This window comes from Solanum tuberosum, unplaced genomic scaffold (genome assembly GCF_000226075.1).
Source record: "Solanum tuberosum cultivar DM 1-3 516 R44 unplaced genomic scaffold, SolTub_3.0 scf00244, whole genome shotgun sequence".
In the NCBI taxonomy this organism is placed as follows: domain Eukaryota; kingdom Viridiplantae; phylum Streptophyta; class Magnoliopsida; order Solanales; family Solanaceae; genus Solanum; species Solanum tuberosum.
In genome coordinates, this window is record NW_006239181.1 from 534,467 (window position 1) to 556,367 (window position 21,901).

Here is a 21,901-nt window from a genome sequence, read left to right on the forward strand (position 1 = left end):
TTTAATATATACGTGACAAATGATGGGAAAGTGTATGTGAAGTTTCTTTCAATTGTTTTTTCATGGGGTCATGTGGGCTATACTATATATTCCTTTTTTTTTTTGCTCAAATAATTTTTTTTGTCAGGCAGATTCAAGAATACTTAAGTGGGCCACATTGATGTAGACGCTCTTATTTATTTCTTTTATTTTATATAATATAATATAATTTAATTTTAATATAAAAATTAAGAAAGATTTTTTACAAAATTATAAATAAATATTTAAAAATTAAATTATTATTAAATATAATATCTTCCAATTCGTTTATGTAAAATAAAAAGTAAGTCACGTAAATTAGAAATTAATACCTCTCGAAAGATACCAAGTATATATCTTTATATATTTACAATACAAAAGATAATTAAGTGTAATAGAATCAAATCAATTGATCCCTTGCTGATTCCTCTTTAATTTACTTATTCATTATTAATCTGACATGTTCGACCAACCATAAATAAAATAATACTCCTTCTGACTTGTCTTATTAGTTATTTTATAGTAGTTCCTATTTACTTGTTTAATGTTTTTTTTACTAGTTAATTTTGACAAATTAATAAAGGACAATTTATTTATTTTGCATTATTTACTCAATTTATTAATATTGAGTTAATATACTTAAAAAATATAATGAGTAAATATATTTGAGATTCTATCAATTAATAGGTATACCAAGTCAAGATTTGACAAGTAAAAAGAAACGGAGCGAATATCTCATTTTTTTCTTTTTTAATCTGTTTTTAAAAACACTATTTTACTATAATTAAAAATAATTTAATTTTAATTTATTTTCTTTAATAAAATGATTCACCATCTCATAAATATCTCAACTAAAATAACAAATTTTTTTAAAAAAAACTACTTTTAAAAATATCGTGCTAAGTCAAAGAATATCATCACAAAATAAGGATATAGATTCCTACGCATCAGGGGATTAACCTTTCCTAATACAGGTAAATTTATGCACACAAAGAAACAGTACACCAAATTGGTTCAATCATAGAGTAGTAGTAGCTACTTTCGTGTTCTCTTCACTCTGTTTTGTAGAAGGCTCTCTCTGTTTCTCTCTACCAGTGTAGAAGTTCCATCTGCAACTCAGCTACCTGTTGCTTCTTCATTTTGCATAAGACAAGTATTTGTTGTCTTCAAACATCATTTTTCTTTCTATTTTTCACTTATTGATTTTGGGTTTTCTTGCTACTCCTTTTGTTACTTACATAATTTAGCAGTTTGACTCTTATTTTTCTTCAAAGAATCCTAATTACAGAATCTTGAATTTAACCTGTAGTTTATAGGTTCTATTTGAATTAAGTGTCTTTTAAGTTGTTACCAAAATACTATTGGTAATTTGTAATTTTCTGAATTTGGGGTTATCTGGATTGTTCAAATCTGAAGGTTTTTCTAAGACCCACCTTGTAAAGATTCAATCTTGATTAGAATTTCAAGTGATTTGGGCGTTTTGATAGAGGTTCTGGAAGCTTCCTGTGTGGTTTCAAGCTAAAAAATGGAACCCCCATCTTCTGAAAGTCAGGCCAATGTGTCTTATAATAGTTATTACCTTGTATATGCTGTTTTGCCATTGTTGAAGCTCTTATGTTTAACTGTTATTGGTCTGATTCTTGCACATCCAAGAACCCAATTAGTTCCTAAAGCTACTTTTAAGCTTCTTAGTAAGCTTGTATTTGCGCTTTTCTTGCCTTGTACTATCTTTATTCACCTTGGTGAGACTATTACTGTCAAGAATTTTATGCGCTGGTGGTTTATACCAGCTAATGTGCTTCTCAGTACTGCAATTGGTTGTCTGTTGGGGTATTTGGTGGCAAAAATTTGTAAGCCACCTCCACAGTATTTTAGGTTCACTATCATTGCGACTGCGTTTGGGAATACGGGCAATTTGCCTCTTGCTATTGTTGGATCAGTGTGTCATAGTAGTGACAATCCTTTTGGTCCAGATTGCTACACGACTGGTGTGTCTTATGTATCGTTTTCTCAATGGGTGGCGGTCCTGCTCGTCTACACTCTTGTTTACCATATGATGGAACCCCCAATTGAGTACTTTGATGTTGTTGATGTGGGTGGTGAGATTCAGGAGCAATTACCTAGTAATGATTTAAGTAGGCCACTTCTAGTGGAAGCTGAGTGGCCTGGTATGGAAGATAGAGAAACTGTGCATTGCAAGACACCCTTTATTGCACGGGTTTTTACAAGTGTCTCAACCCTTTCGTATAGTTCCATTCCAGACCCTGATAGTTTGGAGGAAGCGTCAGCTCCAACAAGTCCAAAATCTATTAGATGTTTAGCGGAGCCTCGGGTGGTTAGAAAATTAAGAATTGTTGCTGAACAAACTCCAGTTCGACATGTTCTCCAGCCTCCAATGTTTGCTATATTGTTGGCATTTATTGTTGGAATGGTTCCACCCATTAAATCTGTTGTTTATGGTAAGGAAGCTCCTCTTGAGTTCCTCACAGACAGTTTAAATATACTAGCTCAAGCTATGGTGCCTTCAGTTATGCTGATTCTAGGAGGAATGCTTGCTGAGGGTCCAAATGAATCTGAACTTGGGGTTCGAACCACTGTTGGCATCAGCGTAGCTAGACTTTTGGTCCTTCCTTTGCTGGGAACAGGGGTGGTCTATTTGGCTGATCAACTGAACTTTTTAATCCATGATGATAGGATGTACCAATTCGTTCTTTTGCTGCAGTACACAACACCAAGTGCCATATTGTTGGGAGCAGTTGCTAGCTTGAGAGGTTATGCAGTCAGAGAAGCTTCAGCATTGCTCTTCTGGCAACATGTGTTTGCTCTCTTCTCTATTTCTATATACATTATTGTCTACTTCAAGCTTCTGCTTTCTTATGTCTGAGGTTTGTTCACAATATTCATGTCAATTTTTGAGTTCCTATGTAATAAGCGACGTGTCATTAGTGGTGATCATTTCAGTGTTTCTACTTGTTTTCAGTGCATTATTTAATCAACTGATGTACTAAACTTGTATGTGAAGGGTCTCTAAGTTCTGTACTTGATTACCTATTCCAACAAACTACTCATATGTAGTGTGTGCCTTAGCTTTTCTATGTTTTGTTTCTATCTCTGTCACACAGATGCAGTGCAACGATTACTTTTATGAAGCATTTATCTCTGTCCCCAGCAAACAATTTTCGATATAGATCTTATATGTTATATAAAAGTTGTGGTTTCAAGGTTTGAGTTTTGGCCAAGTTCCACTATATGCTCTTTCTTGGGTGCTTTGTAGGATGGAACTGAGGCTCATAGTATTTTCTGGATTCAACCTAAGACTCTTGGAATTAACAAGCACAATGAACGAAAAACTGAATATCAGAATTAGGGACATACACTTGCTTTTGTGTCTTCATTTCTCTGAGGCAAATCATGTGAATTGGAACCTTGTAGATCTCCACTCGTACTCAGTGTGTCGTGGCAACAAGGCCATTATGTCACTCAGTCATCTGCAAATGTTCTATTCGTTGCTTGATAGAAATTGTACTTCGAGGCAGTTCCTGCAAGGTCGAGTGCGACTAAATGAGCATAATAAATATCAAAAGGCACACAAAGCATATGACATAATCAACTTTTCCTCGTTTGGACGTGCAAACTTTATATTCTACTATAAGAAATATGTGTTTTGAGTTTTGACAATTATTTAGAAAAAGTTCTGAAAACTTTCGATGGATTAAAGCAGATTTGGCACACTTTTCTGTAGAAGTACTTTTGAGAAGGAAGTAAAACTTTTAAAAGCAACAATTATCAGAACACGTTCGTTGATTCGGTTTCTTTTGACATAATCATTCTTTTCATACTTTTTAAAAGAAATAAACCAAAAACAAATAAATGTGTGCCTCTCAAAATTACTAAAAAAGGAAATATTCGAAAAGTGACCTTTAACATTGGTGACCTCCAACTTGTGTATGTTAAAAGGCTCATGACTAAGAAAAAAAACTGTTGCTTTACCCTTAAACCATAATTCTGGAGAAAACCTATTCTGAAAGATTTGAACTTTGAGAAATTTTGTATGGCAAAATTGTAGAATAGGAAAATTAATCAAAAATGTATAGAGGAAGCAAAGAATGAAGTGATGAAAGAATAGTGTTTAATTTCTTCTCTTGTAAAAATGCTATCCCATTCTTGTAAGTTTTCCTCTTCTTCATAATACATACACTCAAAACTCTTTTCGATTCTTCAACGTATCGTCTGTTTTGCTTCCTCTTGGCCTTTATCGGTATTTTTTTTTTCACAATTTTAATTTCATACTATCTAATATTTCATGTTACATGATTTATAAGTAATAGAACACAATCATGTTTATAACTTATGTCGCTATTGTTATAATTGATCCTGTTTTCTTATTCTCATTTTGAAATATCTAACATAATGCAGCTGAGCTGTTTTGGGACCTGGAAGTTATTTTCGTAAAGTCTTCATCTGAATATGTAAGTTTATACAACTACTATATTACTCTGATAAATGTGAGATCATTTTGCAAAAGGGAAAAAACTAATTGCAAATGTTTACACCAAACGAATGGATATATGATAAGCGTCTTGCATAAAACCATATGCATTCTCTGTATTGCTTGGTTAAGTGTGGAAACCTGGGGTGTTGGAAAGTATATTCCAATCATACGCGTTTGTTGCAGCATGCCTTGCTTGGGGATATTAAAGAATGAGAAGATTTTACTTCGTATAGGATGAACATCCATGTTGAGTCTGCACCAAGGAAGATGGAAGAATGTAGGATTTGCCATGATGGTGATGATGATTCTAACATGGAGGTACCCTGTTCTTGCCGCGGAACCCTCAAGGTTTGTTGTGCTGACTATTTCCTCATTTATATTAGATGTCTGATTTGTTTCATATCTGAAAAAATATATGCTTACTGTTCTCACTTTGAAATTTGTTACCATGAGTTTCCATTTTTAGAAATCTTTTAACTAGTTATTAATGACCAGCTCTTAGTAACTGTGCTCTCTACTAGAGCTTTGTAACAAAGCACATTTTGGATTCATATCAGTCTAATTGCTGTTTTCCTTTTAGACTAGTGCTGTCAAGTAAAAAATTGAAATTTGTGCTGACAGAAGCTGTTTCTTGCATCCTTATATGCATAATCATTTAGTAGTGATTTGTTCTTAATGAAGTTTTTGTAAACGCAGTATGCACATCGCAAATGTGTACAGAGGTGGTGCAATGAGAAGGGGGACATCATCTGTGAAATTTGCCGCCAGGTTCAATTGTGATTGCACAGTTTATGCTGTGTTCATTTTTTAAGACAGGACCTATAAATGTTGCTATTGTGTGTATTCTGTATATGCTGCTGAAAGCCTGAAAGTTGGTTGTTATTAACCATGTTTCTCTTTAATGTGAGATTGCAGAATTTTACGCCAGACTACACAGCACCAGCTCCTCTATTTGGCAGATTCACAATGAACACAGTGTAATTTTACCATCTGAAATTTTGCTGGTTATTTTCTTCACAAAACTGTTCTTTACAATTCCAAATAATAACTATGTCTGCTGTGCTTGGTTTGTCTTTGCTATCACAGAGGAAACTGGGATATTTCCATGGGTGGGGTAGATTATCATCATTTTGCTGCATTGGTTTCTACAGATGACAATTTTGTTGATTATGAGTCAGATGAGTATACAACATTTTATCCAAGAAGTTTGATATGGTGTCGTATTGTTGCCATAACTGTAAGTTCCCTCTGCATGTATCGTGCTTCGTACATAGAACTTTTCAATAGAGCTAGAGGTACAATCTTCACATTCGATTCTTCCCCTGTCCATGCAGTTTGTGCTTCTTCTGATGTTGCGTACAATGCTGCCAATAATCTTTGGTGTTGCTGGAGATAACTCGGTATCATTGGTCATGGTTAGTGGCACAGTTAAATTTCTTTGGAAAGAGAAACCTCTGCACTTTTCCTCGGAGTTGTTTATACATTCATGTTTATAGTTATCAGTGTTGAAAGCTATTGGAATGGTACTGGCAATCTACGTTTTGGTGAAAGCTTTTATTGCTGTGCGACATTGGAGGCATCAGCAGGTGGGTAAAGCATCAAAAACTCCAGTATACCAATGAAATATTGATACGAAATGCAAGTTAAAAAGACCTGAATCAAATATTATTTACGATCTGTTGTTCTCTCTATGTTTTTGTTTAGGATCCTCATCACTCAGAGATAGCCTCATCAGATGAAGAAAATGAACTTCCATTACAACAGCGTCAGCACTTTCAAATTGCTCCATCAAACGATGAGAATGAACTACCACTACAGCCGCCTCAGCCGCACTTTATACATGTCCAATGAACCCCTGGCTTAAAAAAAGACATCTGAACAACCGCGGAAGTTTCACACTGCGACTTTTATGGCTCTATTATGGAGTATTCTCAGACAAATAAAGCAAAGCTGCAACAAAAGATCAAATGACCTCCTTTTGACACATTTCTAGCTTTGCTTTTATGACTTGTACTCCATCCTACAATACAACGGTTTCACTATAACAATACAAAACAAAATTAACATTGTATGAAGAGAAAACCCAAGATATTCTATTGCTAATATCAGGCAGAACTGATCTCATGAATTGAAATCCTTAGGTTTCAAACAGTAAGACACGGAGTGATTTGTGATTATGCTCTGTATATATTACTCATGTATAAAACACCAACGATCTTCATCATCTCCACTTCTCAAGCCACACGCCTATACCCAAAAAGAACAAGTTGAAAAGGATAATGTGGCTTTAAAGGCTTGAACATGACAGAATCGCCATCATACTTTTCTGAAGCCCTCGTTGAAAAAAAAAATATCACCACAACAATAATTTGCTTATTCAAAAAACATCCTATTGACCTGCATACTCAAAATAATTAACGCACAACAATAATATATAGCTTAGATTTTTTATTCCCACAGAATTCTTATTCAACATAAACCATCAAAAAGAAGACGGACACGGATTGCAGGACAAAAGTACCAAGCAATATAGAAGTACAGACCCAAGTAAAACCACAAATAAAGAAGAAAACATGAAATACCGAACTAGTAAATAGACTCTATCGCATAAGGAACATGCCTAAATAATGAAAGAACATAAGCCTGCATAGAAAAGATTAAATAAGGACAGTTGTGATATCAGTCTTCCTCGGACTCGGACTCCGCGCTCTGCAACCAGTCAATGAAAGGTTTAACATTCTTCCAAATTTTAGAGTCCTTTTTAACCCCAGCAACACCCTCTTCATACCACTGCACTATAAATTCCTCCTCCAACACATCAGCATCATACAAAGCTTTCAAAACGAGTGCTACTTCCTTCACAGCTGCCGGGTTAGATGTCCCACAGAATTCTTCCAGTGCTCTGAGCAAAAGTAGCTGTGACCCGTCCTCTTGACCAACAGCAGCAAGAAGATAACCTTTCTTCTTCATAAGCTCCTTGGCAAATGCTTTCTCCACACCATCCAAGAGTGCCTCGTAGACAGCAGTAACTATGTCCTGAGGGGATCCCGAGAGTGAACCCAAGAAAGATAGAAATTGGCTGGCCGTAACTCCCTTCTTTAGATGTACTTTCACCTCCTCAGCAAGAGTGTGAAATGGTTGCGCTCCATTCTCAGCTTTAGGATCATCCTCAGAGGGTGCAGAAACAACCTTGGTACTTTGGAGCGCTTGAGTAGTAGCTGCCTTGGACTTCTTCTCTGTCTCATTTGTGGAGAGCATAACCATTTCAGCTGTCACAGCACTCAACTGTTCCTGTATGCGCTGTTGAGCAGCTTCCATTGATGTATCAGTTTGCCATTGAACATCATCATCTTCTTCTTCCTCCTCTTCCCTGACATTCACATGCCTTTTGGGTGGGGATGCATGATCCTCGTCAGAGCCACTGGCTTTCTTTTTCAAGGTAGGTTTTGCACTGGCCTCCTTGGAAGAAACCTTTTTCTTTGTCTTCAGCTTCTTCAGCTCTTCATCAGCAGCTTCACCTTCCTTTAGACGCTCCTTTTCAGCTCTTCTCATTGCTTTCTTGTCTTTGGCTCCCTTCTTAGACTCAGGTGGGTTTTTAAGAATAAAGGTTGTCAATTTGTCTCTCATGTCTACATCAGAAATAAAACCACATGCAGCACACTTCAGTTGGATCATCTGAGTTTTAGTGATAAGGATTTCAGTTTCAGGGTTTCCACACCCATAGCACTGAACATATTTCTTGATGAAAATCTCAAGAAGACCAGCAAGCTTGGCAGTATCATGAGAACCATTGACAAGGGAAGTCCCAGTTTTTTCATCAAACTTCGACTGAGCTCCAAGCTCACACCCAAAATGTTTTGTGGTATAAGATGCTGGCCTTGCTAGAGCTTTGGCAATGTCAACCATGTTGACCACGTTTGTCTTGATGCCATTCCCACGCCCCTCTATCTTGGTAATCATCCTGGGCATCTTATACCTGTAGAAGGCATCATCACTGTTGCCGGCTCCAATATTCTGCAAAGCCATTTTTGATTCAGTGAAAATTCCTAAATAAAGTGTTAGGGGTTTCCAGGTGATCCTTTGGCCCAAAATTTGTTGAGAGAAAGTTGTGTCTGGGTGCAACCACTAAGCTCTAAGTGTCCTTCCTGAAATAAGTCAAGATGCATACAGTCAACCCTATCAGAAATATGATGACACCTTTTTCTTGACGTTGGACAATATTCTCCAAGCAATCCAACGGATCCCAAATAGAGTGTGGCTTGTTTGGACATAAAAGAAGTTTCAACTTGAGAAACTACAACTTGAAACCCACGTAGATAAAATGCCCACAACCTTCAGAAAGAAAAACCACATCAAAAGATACAAAGTAAGCTCATGTTACCTTCTCAATAAAAAATGAGTAAGTTGTAAATGAATTTCTTTTTTAAACATGTTACCAAATATAAGCAATGTAAAAATAGAAAAAAGGGAAAATTGTTTCAGTTGTATAGCTGAAGCAAGTAGTTGTAAATTTAATCAAAAAGATATGTCTCCTGGAAAAATTATGTATATAAATAAATAGAATGCTATAGGTACTGTTGTCATTACTTGGGCATATTTATGCGCTAAAGCATAACATTACTTCGGCAATGAGTTTCTGAATTGTAAACTACAGGAACACTCGTTTTAAAAGACATATAGTTGTAAAATTATAGAACTCAAGCAACAGACCCCTCATAAATCGCATATCTGTATTTCTGAATTGCAAGGTAAAGTAACACTTGCTAGCAAAAAAAAAAACCATTAGAGATATCCTACTCACTAATGGCCTACTCTTAAACGAAACAGCCATTGTTAATATAACCTACTAATCGCATTAGCTTAGCTTAGTAAATTAGGGTAAACATCATTCAACCATCTAAAATTTCACAAATTAATATTAAAACACCTACCAATTTCTATTTCTAGATACTCATAACCAGCTCATATAAATCAGAGAAACACAGAACAGAACCATCGATTATGGTTATACATATAAATTTGGTTCTAATTAGTCAGCCATTGACATTATACACGGAGAAAAGAAAACAAGACAAGTATAAACACATTGATAAATCATAAATTAAAAACACGAAAGCGGCATTGAATCAACAGTTGAGAATGATCAAAAGTAGAGAACAAATAGTAGTAAATAGAAATCTTACCGATTGATTGAAGAAAATGGAGGAACTGGTAAAGGAAGATTTAGGGTTAATATATAAAATATATAAAGGTGAATAGATGAGGCGGCGTATAGATTTCTTAATATATAGGGTTTGAAGGAATTGAAGAGAAGAGTAAAACCAATCCAGATACTTCTCCGACCCTCTTAAGAAATTTCAAATTCTATTTCCTGATTTTTGTTTCTAATTTTCATCTAAACCTCTGAAATAAATCCACGTGTTTTCATCTTGGCCGTTTTGATGTCTGTGTGATGACATATGATTCGGCCACGTGTCATATGAAAATCTGCTTGACAGTTTCACGTTTTTTCCGTCAAAAAATTTACAAATAGTTTTGTTTAATGGAATAAAATAGGTCGGACTTGAGCAAGCATAAGGGTTCGGTATTGGTACGAAAATATCTGAGACCGATATTAGGGTGTGGAGTCTATCTAGCTCAATCGAGTATAAGAAATTGTTTTAAACAAGTCTGTCTTATGTGAGATCTCAAAATTTTCACTGACCATTATAAGATGGAGACAAATGCACGATCGAGGGATCATACTGGTGAGATTTACGGAAATAAAATTCTAGGGTTTAGATATTAAAAAATCCTATTATTATTTTCTGAACTCATTGCATAGTCACTGTTTTATAATTTATAACAACAAAAGGCTTTTGTTTTATATTGTTTTATGGTTCTTTCGTCAAGTCTGATATCGGTACGAAAATATCTGAGATCGATATTAGAGTGTTAAGCTCGTCTAATTCTGGAGACCCGATTCCAAGTACGAAGAAGTTGTCGCATCACATGAATCCTTAAACAAGCTCGTCGTCATGTGAGATTTTCATCGACATTATAAGATGAAGATAAATGCACCATCGAGAGATCATATGGGGTGAGATTTATGAAAATAGAACTCTAAGGGTTTAGATATAAATAATCTTATTATTATTCTTTGGATTCATCGTAATACTCACTATTGTACCATTACAATAACAAAAATTCTTTGTATTCAAAACTTTTGATTTATATTGCTCTAGGGTTCTGAGTTCTCTTTTAAGACGACACAAAATTCATACTCAAAATTACCTTGTTATATTTATTATTGATCTAATAATTGTTTGTCATCAGTTATTGCAATTTTATTTTTATTTTTTAGTATATATAGATTGTTAGGTTTAATTTACTTGAGTTTAGATCACACTAACAAATTCAACTATACTTTTTAAGGGTAAATAAATTTAAACTTCAGAGTAAATTTAGATATTGATATTTCAAACTTTTTACGGTAAAAGTACATAAAGTTATTAATTTATTTCCTCCTTTAAAGGAAAATGGTGAATTTCAAAAATATAATGATTAATATCTAATTAGGTAACTCAGCCGAGCTACGCGCGATTATCAAATATATTTATTTATGATGTACACTATATTTATCATCAAAAATTAAAGATCTACAAATACTAATGACCTATCGAGCTTGGAGGCCATAACACCGTCTCCATTCTTAATCCATGAGCCTTGTCCATCATGTAGAGATAATAAATCAATATAAGAGTGTTAAGTTTGTCTTATTAGCACATATAAGGTAATTTTTTATTTTTAACTATTTGAAAATAAAGTAAAAATTAAAATTTTAAATATAATACCTCTAATTTCATCGGGATGTTTCACAAATAATCAATCAAATTTATTATTTATTTTTTCTAATTATATATATAAAGCATACACAATTATATACATATTGTACATATACATACCGTTTTAAGTTTAAGCGGTTAATTGACCAATTATCTACATTATTTCGATTTATTGAGATATTTGCTCTATTAAAACAAAACATTGTTTTTAGTAAGTTGTACCCTGTTCGTACTTAGATATTTTGGGTTTTATCTCATTGTCTTGTGAAAGAAAGTTCAACTACACCTTATTATATGATTTTAACTTACTAACAAAACATTATTAGAAGGAAAATATGTACTAACCTTTTTGCATTATTTTGGACTAAATTTATTGGCGAACTCGTACGAAATAAATACAAGACAAACTTCCACTTAAATATATATAATAGCCGGAGGAAATAAAACATATTGATTAAGTAAAATATTGAATTCATCTAAGACTGTTTGTTAAAAATAAAATTCGAGAATTTCAGTATAGTAAATTATCCTATTATAATAGTAATAAAATAAGTTTATCCTTGCTTAAATTATTTTCATTCAGTTCATACTCTTTTATTGAGGAATAAATCTTGACCCAAACATAAAACACGGGAGTTTGAATTTAACCAAACAACTTTTAAACACTAAAACCAATCATTCATATGCAAAAAGAATGAAAATAATAGAATTAATCAATTTCAATACAACAAGAACATCCATATTCAATGTTTTTTGATAGCACATCTTAATAACCATATTCATAGAAAAATCTGCTTACATAAAATAATGGCAAAAAAATAATAAAAACCAAGGAGAATAAAAAAGGCAGAATAAACAATAATGAACATGAAGACTTTTTAAAAAGTTGATTCCTTGCATGTAACAAAATCCAGCAAGTGATATATTTTTTTGTTGATTAGTGAACTCGTGAAGATACTCAGATAACGAACGCAAGAACTCAAAATCTACCCATTATCAAATCGACAACATAAATGATTATCAAGATATTTGGTTAGTAAAATTTAAATACGAAGAAGAGAAAAGATGAAGAAACAAAAGTTTTCAATATGATAATTTATAGGTATTATTGGTAACTGATATGAAGTTGAAGAGACAAAATAATATTTAAAAAATTAATGTGCCCATAAACTTTAACTTATGATTACCGTTACTAATTTCTAAAGTTAATAAGTTTTATTATTTCGTTTCTTCAAATTAATGTGTCTTTATAGGCACATTAATGAACATGAAGACTTTTTAAAAAGTTGATGCCTTGCATGTAACAAAATTCAACAAGTGATATTTTTTTTTGTTGATTAGTAAACTTGTGAAGATACTCGGATGACGAACGCAAAAACTCAAAATCTACCATTATCAAATCGACAACATAAATGATTATCAAGATTTTGATTTGTAAAATTTAGATTCGAAGAAGAGACAAGATGAAGAAACAAAAGTTTTCAATATGATAATTTATAGGTATTATTGGTAATTGATATGAAGTTGAAGAGAAAAAATAATATTTTAAAAATTAATGTGCCCATAAACTTCAACTTATGATTACAGTTACTAATTTCTAAAGTTAATAAGCTTTATTATTTCGTTTCTTCAAATCAATGTATCTTTATAGGTACATAATAGAGGCGTTTCAGCAAATTCGGCTATATTATTAATTGACTATGTTTAATGTTTTGTAAATATTTTAAATGAAACTAAGTCTTTTAAAATTAGAAAAGAAAGTAAAAAAAATCACAAAATAAATAAATAATATATATATATATATGGGCCGTCCGATCATTTGATCGGACGGTTGGTAAAAATAGAGAGTTTAAAAATAAAAAAATAAATAAATAATATATATATATATATATATATAGAAAAGGAAAAATACAAATAAAGAAGATAACAAAACTACCTTATATTATATAGATATATAAATTTCTTGAATTGAATAAATAAGTAAAAAAGAACAAAGAAAGGAAAAATACTAAAGTAGTGATTTATTAAGGAAATGTTAAAACATCATTAATAATGAGATTTAAGGGAAAATCGTACAAAAATATTTTAAAAAATACCTTTTATATATTATATCTTGAATTGAATTATTTTATTTTATTTTAAAAAAAGAATAAAGAAAGAGAAAAAAAGTGATTTAAGGAAATAATATAAATATCATTAATGGTGAGGTTTGGGGAAGAAAGTAGTAAAAGCAGAAATTAAGCAATATTATAGGATAAGAGAATAATAGCATCCATGATAAAATAAATTAAATATGACTATTGATGAAGAAAGATTCAAATATCACTATCCTTAATATTTAGATGATTTTTTTGTATTTTAAAATTAGAAAAATGGCAAAAAAAAACAAAAAAAGATAAGTAAGATTGAATCTCATAGAGAGTGTCACGTCACTGTTTTCTCATTCAACATTATTATTATATATAGATTCCCAAAATTAGCTTGGAAGTCAGTTTGCTACTAAGTAAAAGTTTAATAATTTAATTTTAACCTGCATATTAGAATTGGCATATAATTAAAAATAGTATTAAATGAAGGTAGTTTATTGTTATGAACATGCTTAACCATCACACAAAAAATTATTGAACCCCCAAATAGTTGTAATATAATATCCAGATGGAGCGGGGAATCTAATTATTTGTAATGGGAATATTCGAAAAAAAATATTTGAAATATAAAAATTATATTATTCTCAAATAATAATGATGACATTTTGAACAAAGTACGTCAAAGATTATAATAATCGCGATTTCAAAATTTATTTGATGCCTATCTACGGTTGCATTTTGAAACCACGATTTAATAGTGTTATTTTCGATCTCTTCCCTTTATGTTTGTTTTGGGGATACTCATCACCCACAGATTGTCTCATCAGATGAAGAAAATGAGCTAGCATTACAATAACGTCAGCACTTTCACCACAATAATATTTTGTTTATTCAAGAAAGTTGCTATTGATCTGAATTATTTGGAGTTTAAATGCTTATTTATTCACAGACTGAATAGGCATTTAAACTCCAAATAATTCAAGAAAGTTACTATATTCAGATCAATAACAACTTTCACCACAATAGTCAATAGCGTCAGCACTTTCACCACAATAATATTTTGTTTAAATGCATATTCAGTCTGAATAAATTTCTTTGATGCCTACTGTTTATTCAGACTGAATATGCATTTAAACTCCAAAATAATTCACCCACAACAAGAATAAATAGCTCAAGACTTCCCAAAGAATTTTTATTCGCCTTAAAACATCAAAAAGAAGACAGACACACAACACACGACAGAAATAGCAAGAAATATAAAAGTACAGACCCAAAAATAAAGGAAAACATGAATTCCGAACAATCTAAATAAGGAACGACAGTTGTGATCTCAGTCCTCCTCGGACTCGGACTCAGCACTCTGCAGCCAGTCAATGAAAGGTTTGACATTCTTCCAAATTTTAGAGTCCTTTTTAACCCCAGCAACACCCTCTTCATACCACTGCACTATAAATTCCTCCTCCAACACATCAGCATCATACAAAGCTTTCAAAACAAGTGCTACTTCCTTCACAGCTGCCGGGTTAGATTTCCCACAGAATTCTTCCAGTGCTCTGAGCAAACGTAGCTGTGACCCATCCTCTTGACCAACAGCAGCAAGAAGATAACCTTTCTTCTTAATAAGCTCCTTGGTGAATGCTTTCTCCACACCATCCAAGAGTGCCTCGTAGACAGCAGTAACTATGTCCTGAGGGGATCCTGGGAGTGAACCCAAGAAAGATCGAAATTGGCTGGCTGTAACTCCCTTCTTTAGATGTACCTTCACCTCCTCAACAAGAGTCTCAAATGTTTGCGCTCCATTCTCAGCTTTAGGATCATCCTCAGAGGGTGCAGAAACAACCTTGGAACTTTGGCGAGCTTGAGTAGTAGCTGCCTTGGGCTTCTTCTCTGTCTCATTTGTGGAGAGCATAACCATTTCAGCTGTCACAGCACTCAACTGTTCCTGTATGCGCTGTTGCGCAGCTGCCATTGATGTATCAGTTTGCCATTGAACATCATCATCTTCTTCTTCCTCCTCTTCCTTGACATTCACATGCCTTTTGGGTGGGGATGCATGATCCTCGTCAGAGCCACTGGCTTTCTTTTTCAAGGTAGGTTTTGCACTGGCTTCCTTGGAAGAAACCTTTTTCTTTGTCTTCAGCTTCTTCAGCTCTTCATCAGCAGCTTCACCTTCCTTTAGACGCTCCTTTTCAGCTCTTCTCATTGCTTTCTTGTCTTTGGCTCCCTTCTTAGACTCAGGTGGGTTTTTAAGAATAAAGGTTGTCAGTTTGTCTCTCATGTCTACATCAGAAATAAAACCACATGCAGCACACTTCAGTTGGATCATCTGAGTTTTAGTGATAAGGATTTCAGTTTCAGGGTTTCCACACCCATAGCACTGAACATATTTCTTGATGAAAATCTCAAGAAGACCAGCAAGCTTGGCAGTATCATGAGAACCATTGACAAGGGAAGTCCCAGTTTTTTCATCAAACTTCGACTGAGCTCCAAGCTCACACCCAAAATGCTTTGTGGTATAAGATGCTGGCCTTGCTAGAGCTTTGGCAATGTCAACCATGTTGACCACGTTTGTCTTGATGCCATTCCCACGCCCCTCTATCTTGGTAATCATCCTGGGCATCTTATACCTGTAGAAGGCATCATCACTGTTGCCGGCTCCAATATTCTGCAAAGCCATATTTGATTCAGTGAAATTTCCTAAATAAAGTGTTAGGGGTTTCCAGATGATCCTTCGGCCCAAAATTTGTTGAGAGAAGGCTGTGTCTGGGTGCAACTACTAAGCTCTATGTGTCCTTCCTGAAATAAGTCAAGATGCATACAGTCAACCCTATCAGAAATATGACTACACTTTTTTCTTGACGTTGGACAATATTCTCCAAGCAATCCAACGTATCCCAAACAGATGGTGGCTTGTTCGGACATAAAAGAAGCTTCAACTTGAGAAACTAAAACTTGAAACCCACGCAGATAAGATGCCCACAACCTTCATAAAGAAAAACCACATCAAAAGATAAAAAGTCAGCTCCTGTTACCTTCTCAATAAAAGAGTAAGTGGTAAAAAAAAAAAAAAACCTGTTACTAAATATAATCAATGTGAAAATATATAAAGGGAAAAATGATAAATAATAACAGGTTGCAGATTTAGCTTCCACCATAGATAGAAAGGAGATTTTTAACCCAATAGTTTCAGTTGTATAGCTAAAGCAAGTAGCTTTAAATTTAAGGAAAACCATATGTCCCAGAAAAATTATGTATATGAATAAATAGAACTCTACAGGTACTGTTCTTATTACTTGGGCATATTTACCCGGTAAAGCATATCATTAGTTGGGCAATTTACTCATTGTGTATCTGAGCTTCTGAATTGTATACTACAGTCCACTTGTTCTAAAATTAAAAATCTCAAAAGGTCTGAATAGCAAACTACTGTAACACTTGCTAAAAGAGAAACCTATTAGTATTGTAAAAAAATGGACTCAAGAGATATGTTGCTCACTAATGGCCTAGTCTTTAATATAGAATTGATCAGAGTTCTTCAAAACATATAGCCTACTAATTGCAATAGCTTAATAAATTAGGGTTCCATGCTCCGACCATCTAAAATTTCACAAATCATGCATCAATCATCAAAAATAAAGATACCTATCAATTGCTAGATACTCATAACTAGCTCATATAAATCAGAGAGAGACGGAACAAAACCATCGATAATGGTTATACATATAAATTTGGTACAATTTACTCCGCCATTGACATTATACCAAAACTAGACAAGTATAAACACATTGATAAATCATAAATTACAAACAGGAAAGCGGCATTGAATCAACAGTTCCGATTGATCAAAAGTAGAGAAAAAATAGCAGTAAATAGAAATCTTACCGATTGAATGAGGAATTGGTGAAGGAAGATTTAGGGTTAAAATATATAAAGGTGAATAAATGGGGCGGCGTATCTATTTCTTAATATATAGGGTTTGATTGAAGGAATTGGAGAGAAGACTACTCTAGAAGAAATTTCAAATTTAATTATTTTTCCTTTTTTGTTTCTAATTTTCTATATCTAACCTCTAAAAAAAAATCCACGTTTTTTAATCTTGACCGTTCATGATGGTTACGTGAAGACCTAATAATTCAGCCACGTGTCACAAGAAAGTCTCCCTGGACAGTTTCATGTTTTTCCTAGTCAAAAATTACATAATACTAACACAATCAACAAAAGATTTTTGTATTTACGACATTTTTATTTATATTATTATTCTAGAATTCTGAGCTCTTTTTTTTAGAGCTGCACAAAATTCATATTCATATTCAAAGTAAAAAGTTGTATTAAATCAAGGTACTTTATTGTTATGAACATAGTATTTAACCTTCAAACTAAAAATTATGAAATCCCTAATAGAATTTAATTATTTGTAATGGGGATATTTGAAATAATCATAAAAGCTGTATTATTCTCTCAAACAATAATGATGACATTTCAAACAAAAGCATGTGAAAGACGGATCTGGCTCCTCTCCATTTTCTCCAAATTCTAGCTTGGATTGAAGACTCATGTCATAGTTTAAAATTAATGATTGAGATATAATTAATTAAAGCAAAGTCCTAATCGTAGTTATTTACTTTCATATATTTGCTTCTTAAATATTTTTGCAATCCAACAATTCTAGATTTACATTATATTTTTCCTAAATATAATTTAAAAGAATTTCTTTTCTTAATTATATGAGTAACTTTTTGCTGATATTTTACTTTTTTTTCCTAACGTTTTTCATTTCTTAAATAATATTTGCCAAATAAAAAAATTAAAAATTGTGACCTGACTTTTTTTTAATTTTAAGAGTAAAATAAATTTTGTCACTCAACTTTAAATTCTTTCTTTTTCCCTAAATGGAGTCCATATTGCTCTATAGACATTGTAGCTCTTAATACTCTATTAGAATATTAAAAACATTTAATTGTATTATAATTTAGTAAAAGTTTTAAATATGTATGCAAGGCAGTAAATAAATTTTTAAAATATATTTCTGGAAAATATAATGGATTGCAAAAATATTTAAGAAGCAAATATATGGAATTAAATAACTATGGTTAAGACTTTGTTTTAATCAATTAAATCTCAAACATTAATTTAAAACTATGACATGTGTCTCCAGTCCAAGCTAGAATTTGGGGAAAATGGAGAGAAGAGAAATGGAGAGGAGACGAATCCATGGAAGACTATCACAATCGTGGTTTCAAAATTTATATGACTTTTTTTTTTGTATATCTAAAATTTTGACACAATTCTATCTTATCAACACCTATCTTATAAGGTCTATAATGATTAAACAATTCAAATTTTAAACTTTGATGAATTTTGTTTCTAAAAATAGTTTTTCGTGTAATTGAGGGCCCAAGACCTGGTCGGCCCACTTGAAGTCTCAAAGTCCAAAGTATATAATTCAGTATTTGACGACTTTGACGTTATTACAACTTTTGGTTCGTTTAAATCCAACTCCTCCTCCTTTATGTCCTTCCATTGTTCTTTTCGTTTTTATTTATTTATTTTATTTTAATTTGAAATGTAATATAAGAAGATTTAAAATTTTTGTAGTATTAAATTAAATATATGTCAAATATATCAAAATGAACTTTTTTATCTATTAGTCTTAAACTTGTTATGTGGAATATTTTTCAAAAAAGGAAAAAAAACATTTAAAAAAAAACAGACTAAAAAGAAAAATAGAACAAAACAAATTGAACGAAAAAAATACCGTAACTTTATGTACAATTTATTTGAGCCGAAGAAAAACGTGGTTCCAATATCGACAGACGACAATTGTTGATCCCCAAACTTAGCTTGGTCCTCCCATATTTTGTGACAAATATTGCGATACTCTCCTAAAAGTAGGCATTTGTTTCTCATTACTGAAAAATAAAAAAGAAAAATTATGAATTAATCAGTTTTGACTATATGTTTTAAATACAAATCAATTTAATCTTATAATGGATTCAGTTGGTAGAATAACAAAAGAATTGAGTTAGTAAATAAATGAGTCATTAATCCATCTAATAATTTAAACGAGTTGAAAGATTTATTAAGTTTATATGAACTAATTTTGTCGCCCCTAATCATCTCATATCCGGTAATAAAGAAGATATCTGGATAGGCATTAATTCCTAATCATCTCTTACTCCGTGATTAAGAAGATATCTAACAACTACTTTAAGAAATATAATCAAATAATAATCATGGTTAATTTAAACAGATAATACGACATGCATGATTGTTGAATAAAACTTCATTTATACTTTTGGTACTATCCATACAGTTTCAAAAGTCAGCATGGTTGATGCATGTATATTTAATTACAACATATATTAACTCTAATATTGACTTAGTAAATCATGAAATTATAACTTGTAAGAGTAAAATATGAGTGTTAACTTCAAATTCCCTATATTTTATTCTCGCCGGGGCGCACCTAAACAAATTTTGTTTTGGTTCAAAAATTTCAATTTTATATCGTACTTAAACACCAAATTAAATTCCATTGTTGAGTTTTATGTTGTCCGGTATGTGTATATATTCATTATTTTATCTTTACGAATCGCGTACTACACTTATATTTTACACGTTTTGTATTTTAGCTAGGTATAAAAAATAAATTAAGATATATCAAATAAAAATATTGAATATGTGCATTTTGGTGTATAAAAGATAATTTTGGGGTCAATATGTGTCAATATTTTTGTTACGCGTATAAATTAAATTAAGATATATATATATATATAAATTAAGTTACTTGAATATGTGTAATTTTCTTTTTTGGTATATAAAAGGGAAAGAAAGACGAGTTTATGTGACAAGTTGGGGCTGCTTAACATTAAAAAAGAATATGACTACTTTGTACTAGGTTTAATTGTTAAATATATACGACCATGGCGGGCGTTTATTTGTACAGGAAAATATTATTTATTAAACTTCTTATTCTCTTATTTAGAAGTGAGAGTTGGAAAGGACCAACATTGCATTAAAGTACTTGTACAATGTTGGTCCTTCCATTGCATTAAAGTACTTGTACATATAAGTGGGCCCCACCTCCTTCCACTTAAATAATATTCTTCAACCTTATCATGGTAAAAGTTGAATTTATTATCCTTTTCATTTAATTTTATATGATATTATTTTTTCCTATAAAATCATTATATATGTTTTAATAATTTAAATTTCAAAAACATTATAATTTAACTTTAAAGAATTTATTTTATCAAAATCTTGTACATTGAAATATATAGTTATGAATTTAAAATATTTTTAAAATCATATAAAAATTTCAATAACTTCTCAAATTCCATAATATAACACTTAAATACTACATATTATATATTAATTACTATACTATAAATGACTTAAATACTCCATATTATCTATTACAATAATTAACAATTATTTGACACTTTAAATTCTATCAATGCCATATAAATTAGGATAAAAAACCTAACATATAATATTTAAATATATTTAAAAATACTTTAAGTAATACTCTACATTACAATAATTAACAGCTTAATTATTTAAAACTTATATAAAAAATTTAATTGACTCTCTAAATTCTATTGGTACCACATAAAATGGATTATATGATAAACATATATTGTTTGAAATTGACGAAAAAGAAACAATAAATTACAATAATTAATAAAAAAAATAGTCGACGAAATTGACGAAAAACAAATTATAAATTACAATAATTAACAAAATAAATCTCTCGACTCCAACAAATCTATCAATTAATGCCACATAAATTGGGACATGGCAAATAACATATATTATTAAAAAATTAGGTTCAAAATGTACTATAAAATACAATAATTAACAACTTAATATATTAAAGAGACATATAAAAAATGGTTAATATTTGAAATTCTGCGTGTGCCACATAAATTACAACAAACAGAGTAATAAATATTATTTTCAAAATTATGTTAAAAAAAGTACTACAAATCACAATAGCTAACAATTTAAAATATTTTTAAAATCATATAAAAATTTCAATAACTTCTCAAATTCCATAATATAACACTTAAATACTACATATTATATATTAATTACTATACTAAAAATCACTACTAATATCCAATATATTTCTAAAATACATAAGTGGGCCCCACCACCTTCCACTTAAATACTACATATTATATATTAATTACTATACTAAAAATCACTACTAATATCCAATATATTTCTAAAATACATAAGTGGGCCCCACCACCTTCCACTTAAATACTACATATTATATATTAATTATACTATACTATAAATGACTTAAATACTCCATATTATCTATTACAATAATTAACAATTATTTGACACTTTAAATTCTATCAATGCCATATAAATTAGGATAAAAAACCTAACATATAATATTTAAATATATTTAAAAATAATATAAGTAATACTATACATTACAATAATTAACAACTTAATTATTTAAA

General features: G+C 31.6%; 4 protein-coding genes across 4 annotated transcripts; 2 read left to right on the plus strand and 2 right to left on the minus strand.

Moving 5' to 3' along the window:
• The first annotated feature begins 982 nt into the window (after nucleotides 1-982).
• Nucleotides 983-3,113, plus strand: LOC102601189 (uncharacterized transporter C5D6.04). The gene has a single exon (XM_006357733.2). It carries the CDS (start codon nucleotides 1,544-1,546, stop codon nucleotides 2,900-2,902), a length of 1,359 nt encoding a protein of 452 aa, XP_006357795.1. The 5' UTR covers nucleotides 983-1,543; the 3' UTR covers nucleotides 2,903-3,113.
• Nucleotides 3,114-4,431: 1,318 nt separating this feature from the next.
• LOC107062693 (uncharacterized) lies at nucleotides 4,432-7,022 on the plus strand. The gene is made up of 8 exons (XM_015313624.1): nucleotides 4,432-4,487; nucleotides 4,744-4,858; nucleotides 5,207-5,278; nucleotides 5,426-5,487; nucleotides 5,597-5,747; nucleotides 5,845-5,925; nucleotides 6,007-6,096; nucleotides 6,215-7,022. Coding segments are annotated over exons 1-8 (720 nt in total). The 5' UTR covers nucleotides 4,432-4,485; the 3' UTR covers nucleotides 6,362-7,022.
• On the minus strand, nucleotides 6,939-9,884 carry LOC102601530 (eukaryotic translation initiation factor 5-like). Its single transcript, XM_006357734.2, has 2 exons — nucleotides 9,694-9,884; nucleotides 6,939-8,842 (listed from the first exon to the last, which is right to left on the minus strand). Exon 2 carries the CDS (start codon nucleotides 8,534-8,536, stop codon nucleotides 7,190-7,192), a length of 1,347 nt encoding a protein of 448 aa, XP_006357796.1. The 5' UTR covers nucleotides 8,537-8,842; nucleotides 9,694-9,884; the 3' UTR covers nucleotides 6,939-7,189.
• Nucleotides 9,885-14,584: 4,700 nt separating this feature from the next.
• On the minus strand, nucleotides 14,585-17,434 carry LOC102601864 (eukaryotic translation initiation factor 5-like). The gene is made up of 2 exons (XM_006357735.2): nucleotides 17,304-17,434; nucleotides 14,585-16,404 (listed from the first exon to the last, which is right to left on the minus strand). The coding sequence occupies exon 2, from the start codon at nucleotides 16,096-16,098 to the stop codon at nucleotides 14,752-14,754; it is 1,347 nt and encodes a 448-aa protein (XP_006357797.1). The 5' UTR covers nucleotides 16,099-16,404; nucleotides 17,304-17,434; the 3' UTR covers nucleotides 14,585-14,751.
• Between the last annotated feature and the right edge of the window lie 4,467 nt (nucleotides 17,435-21,901).

Coding starts and splice junctions, on each gene's coding strand:
- LOC107062693 (XM_015313624.1), top strand. Junction 5,279..5,425: donor TCTGTGAAATTTGCCGCCAG/GTTCAATTGTGA, acceptor GTGAGATTGCAG/AATTTTACGCCAGACTACAC. Junction 5,488..5,596: donor AGATTCACAATGAACACAGT/GTAATTTTACCA, acceptor TTGCTATCACAG/AGGAAACTGGGATATTTCCA.
- LOC102601864 (XM_006357735.2), bottom strand. CDS start 16,098: ATGGCTTTGCAGAATATTGGAGCCGGCAACAGTGATGATGCCTTCTAC.
- LOC102601189 (XM_006357733.2), top strand. CDS start 1,544: ATGGAACCCCCATCTTCTGAAAGTCAGGCCAATGTGTCTTATAATAGT.
- LOC102601530 (XM_006357734.2), bottom strand. CDS start 8,536: ATGGCTTTGCAGAATATTGGAGCCGGCAACAGTGATGATGCCTTCTAC.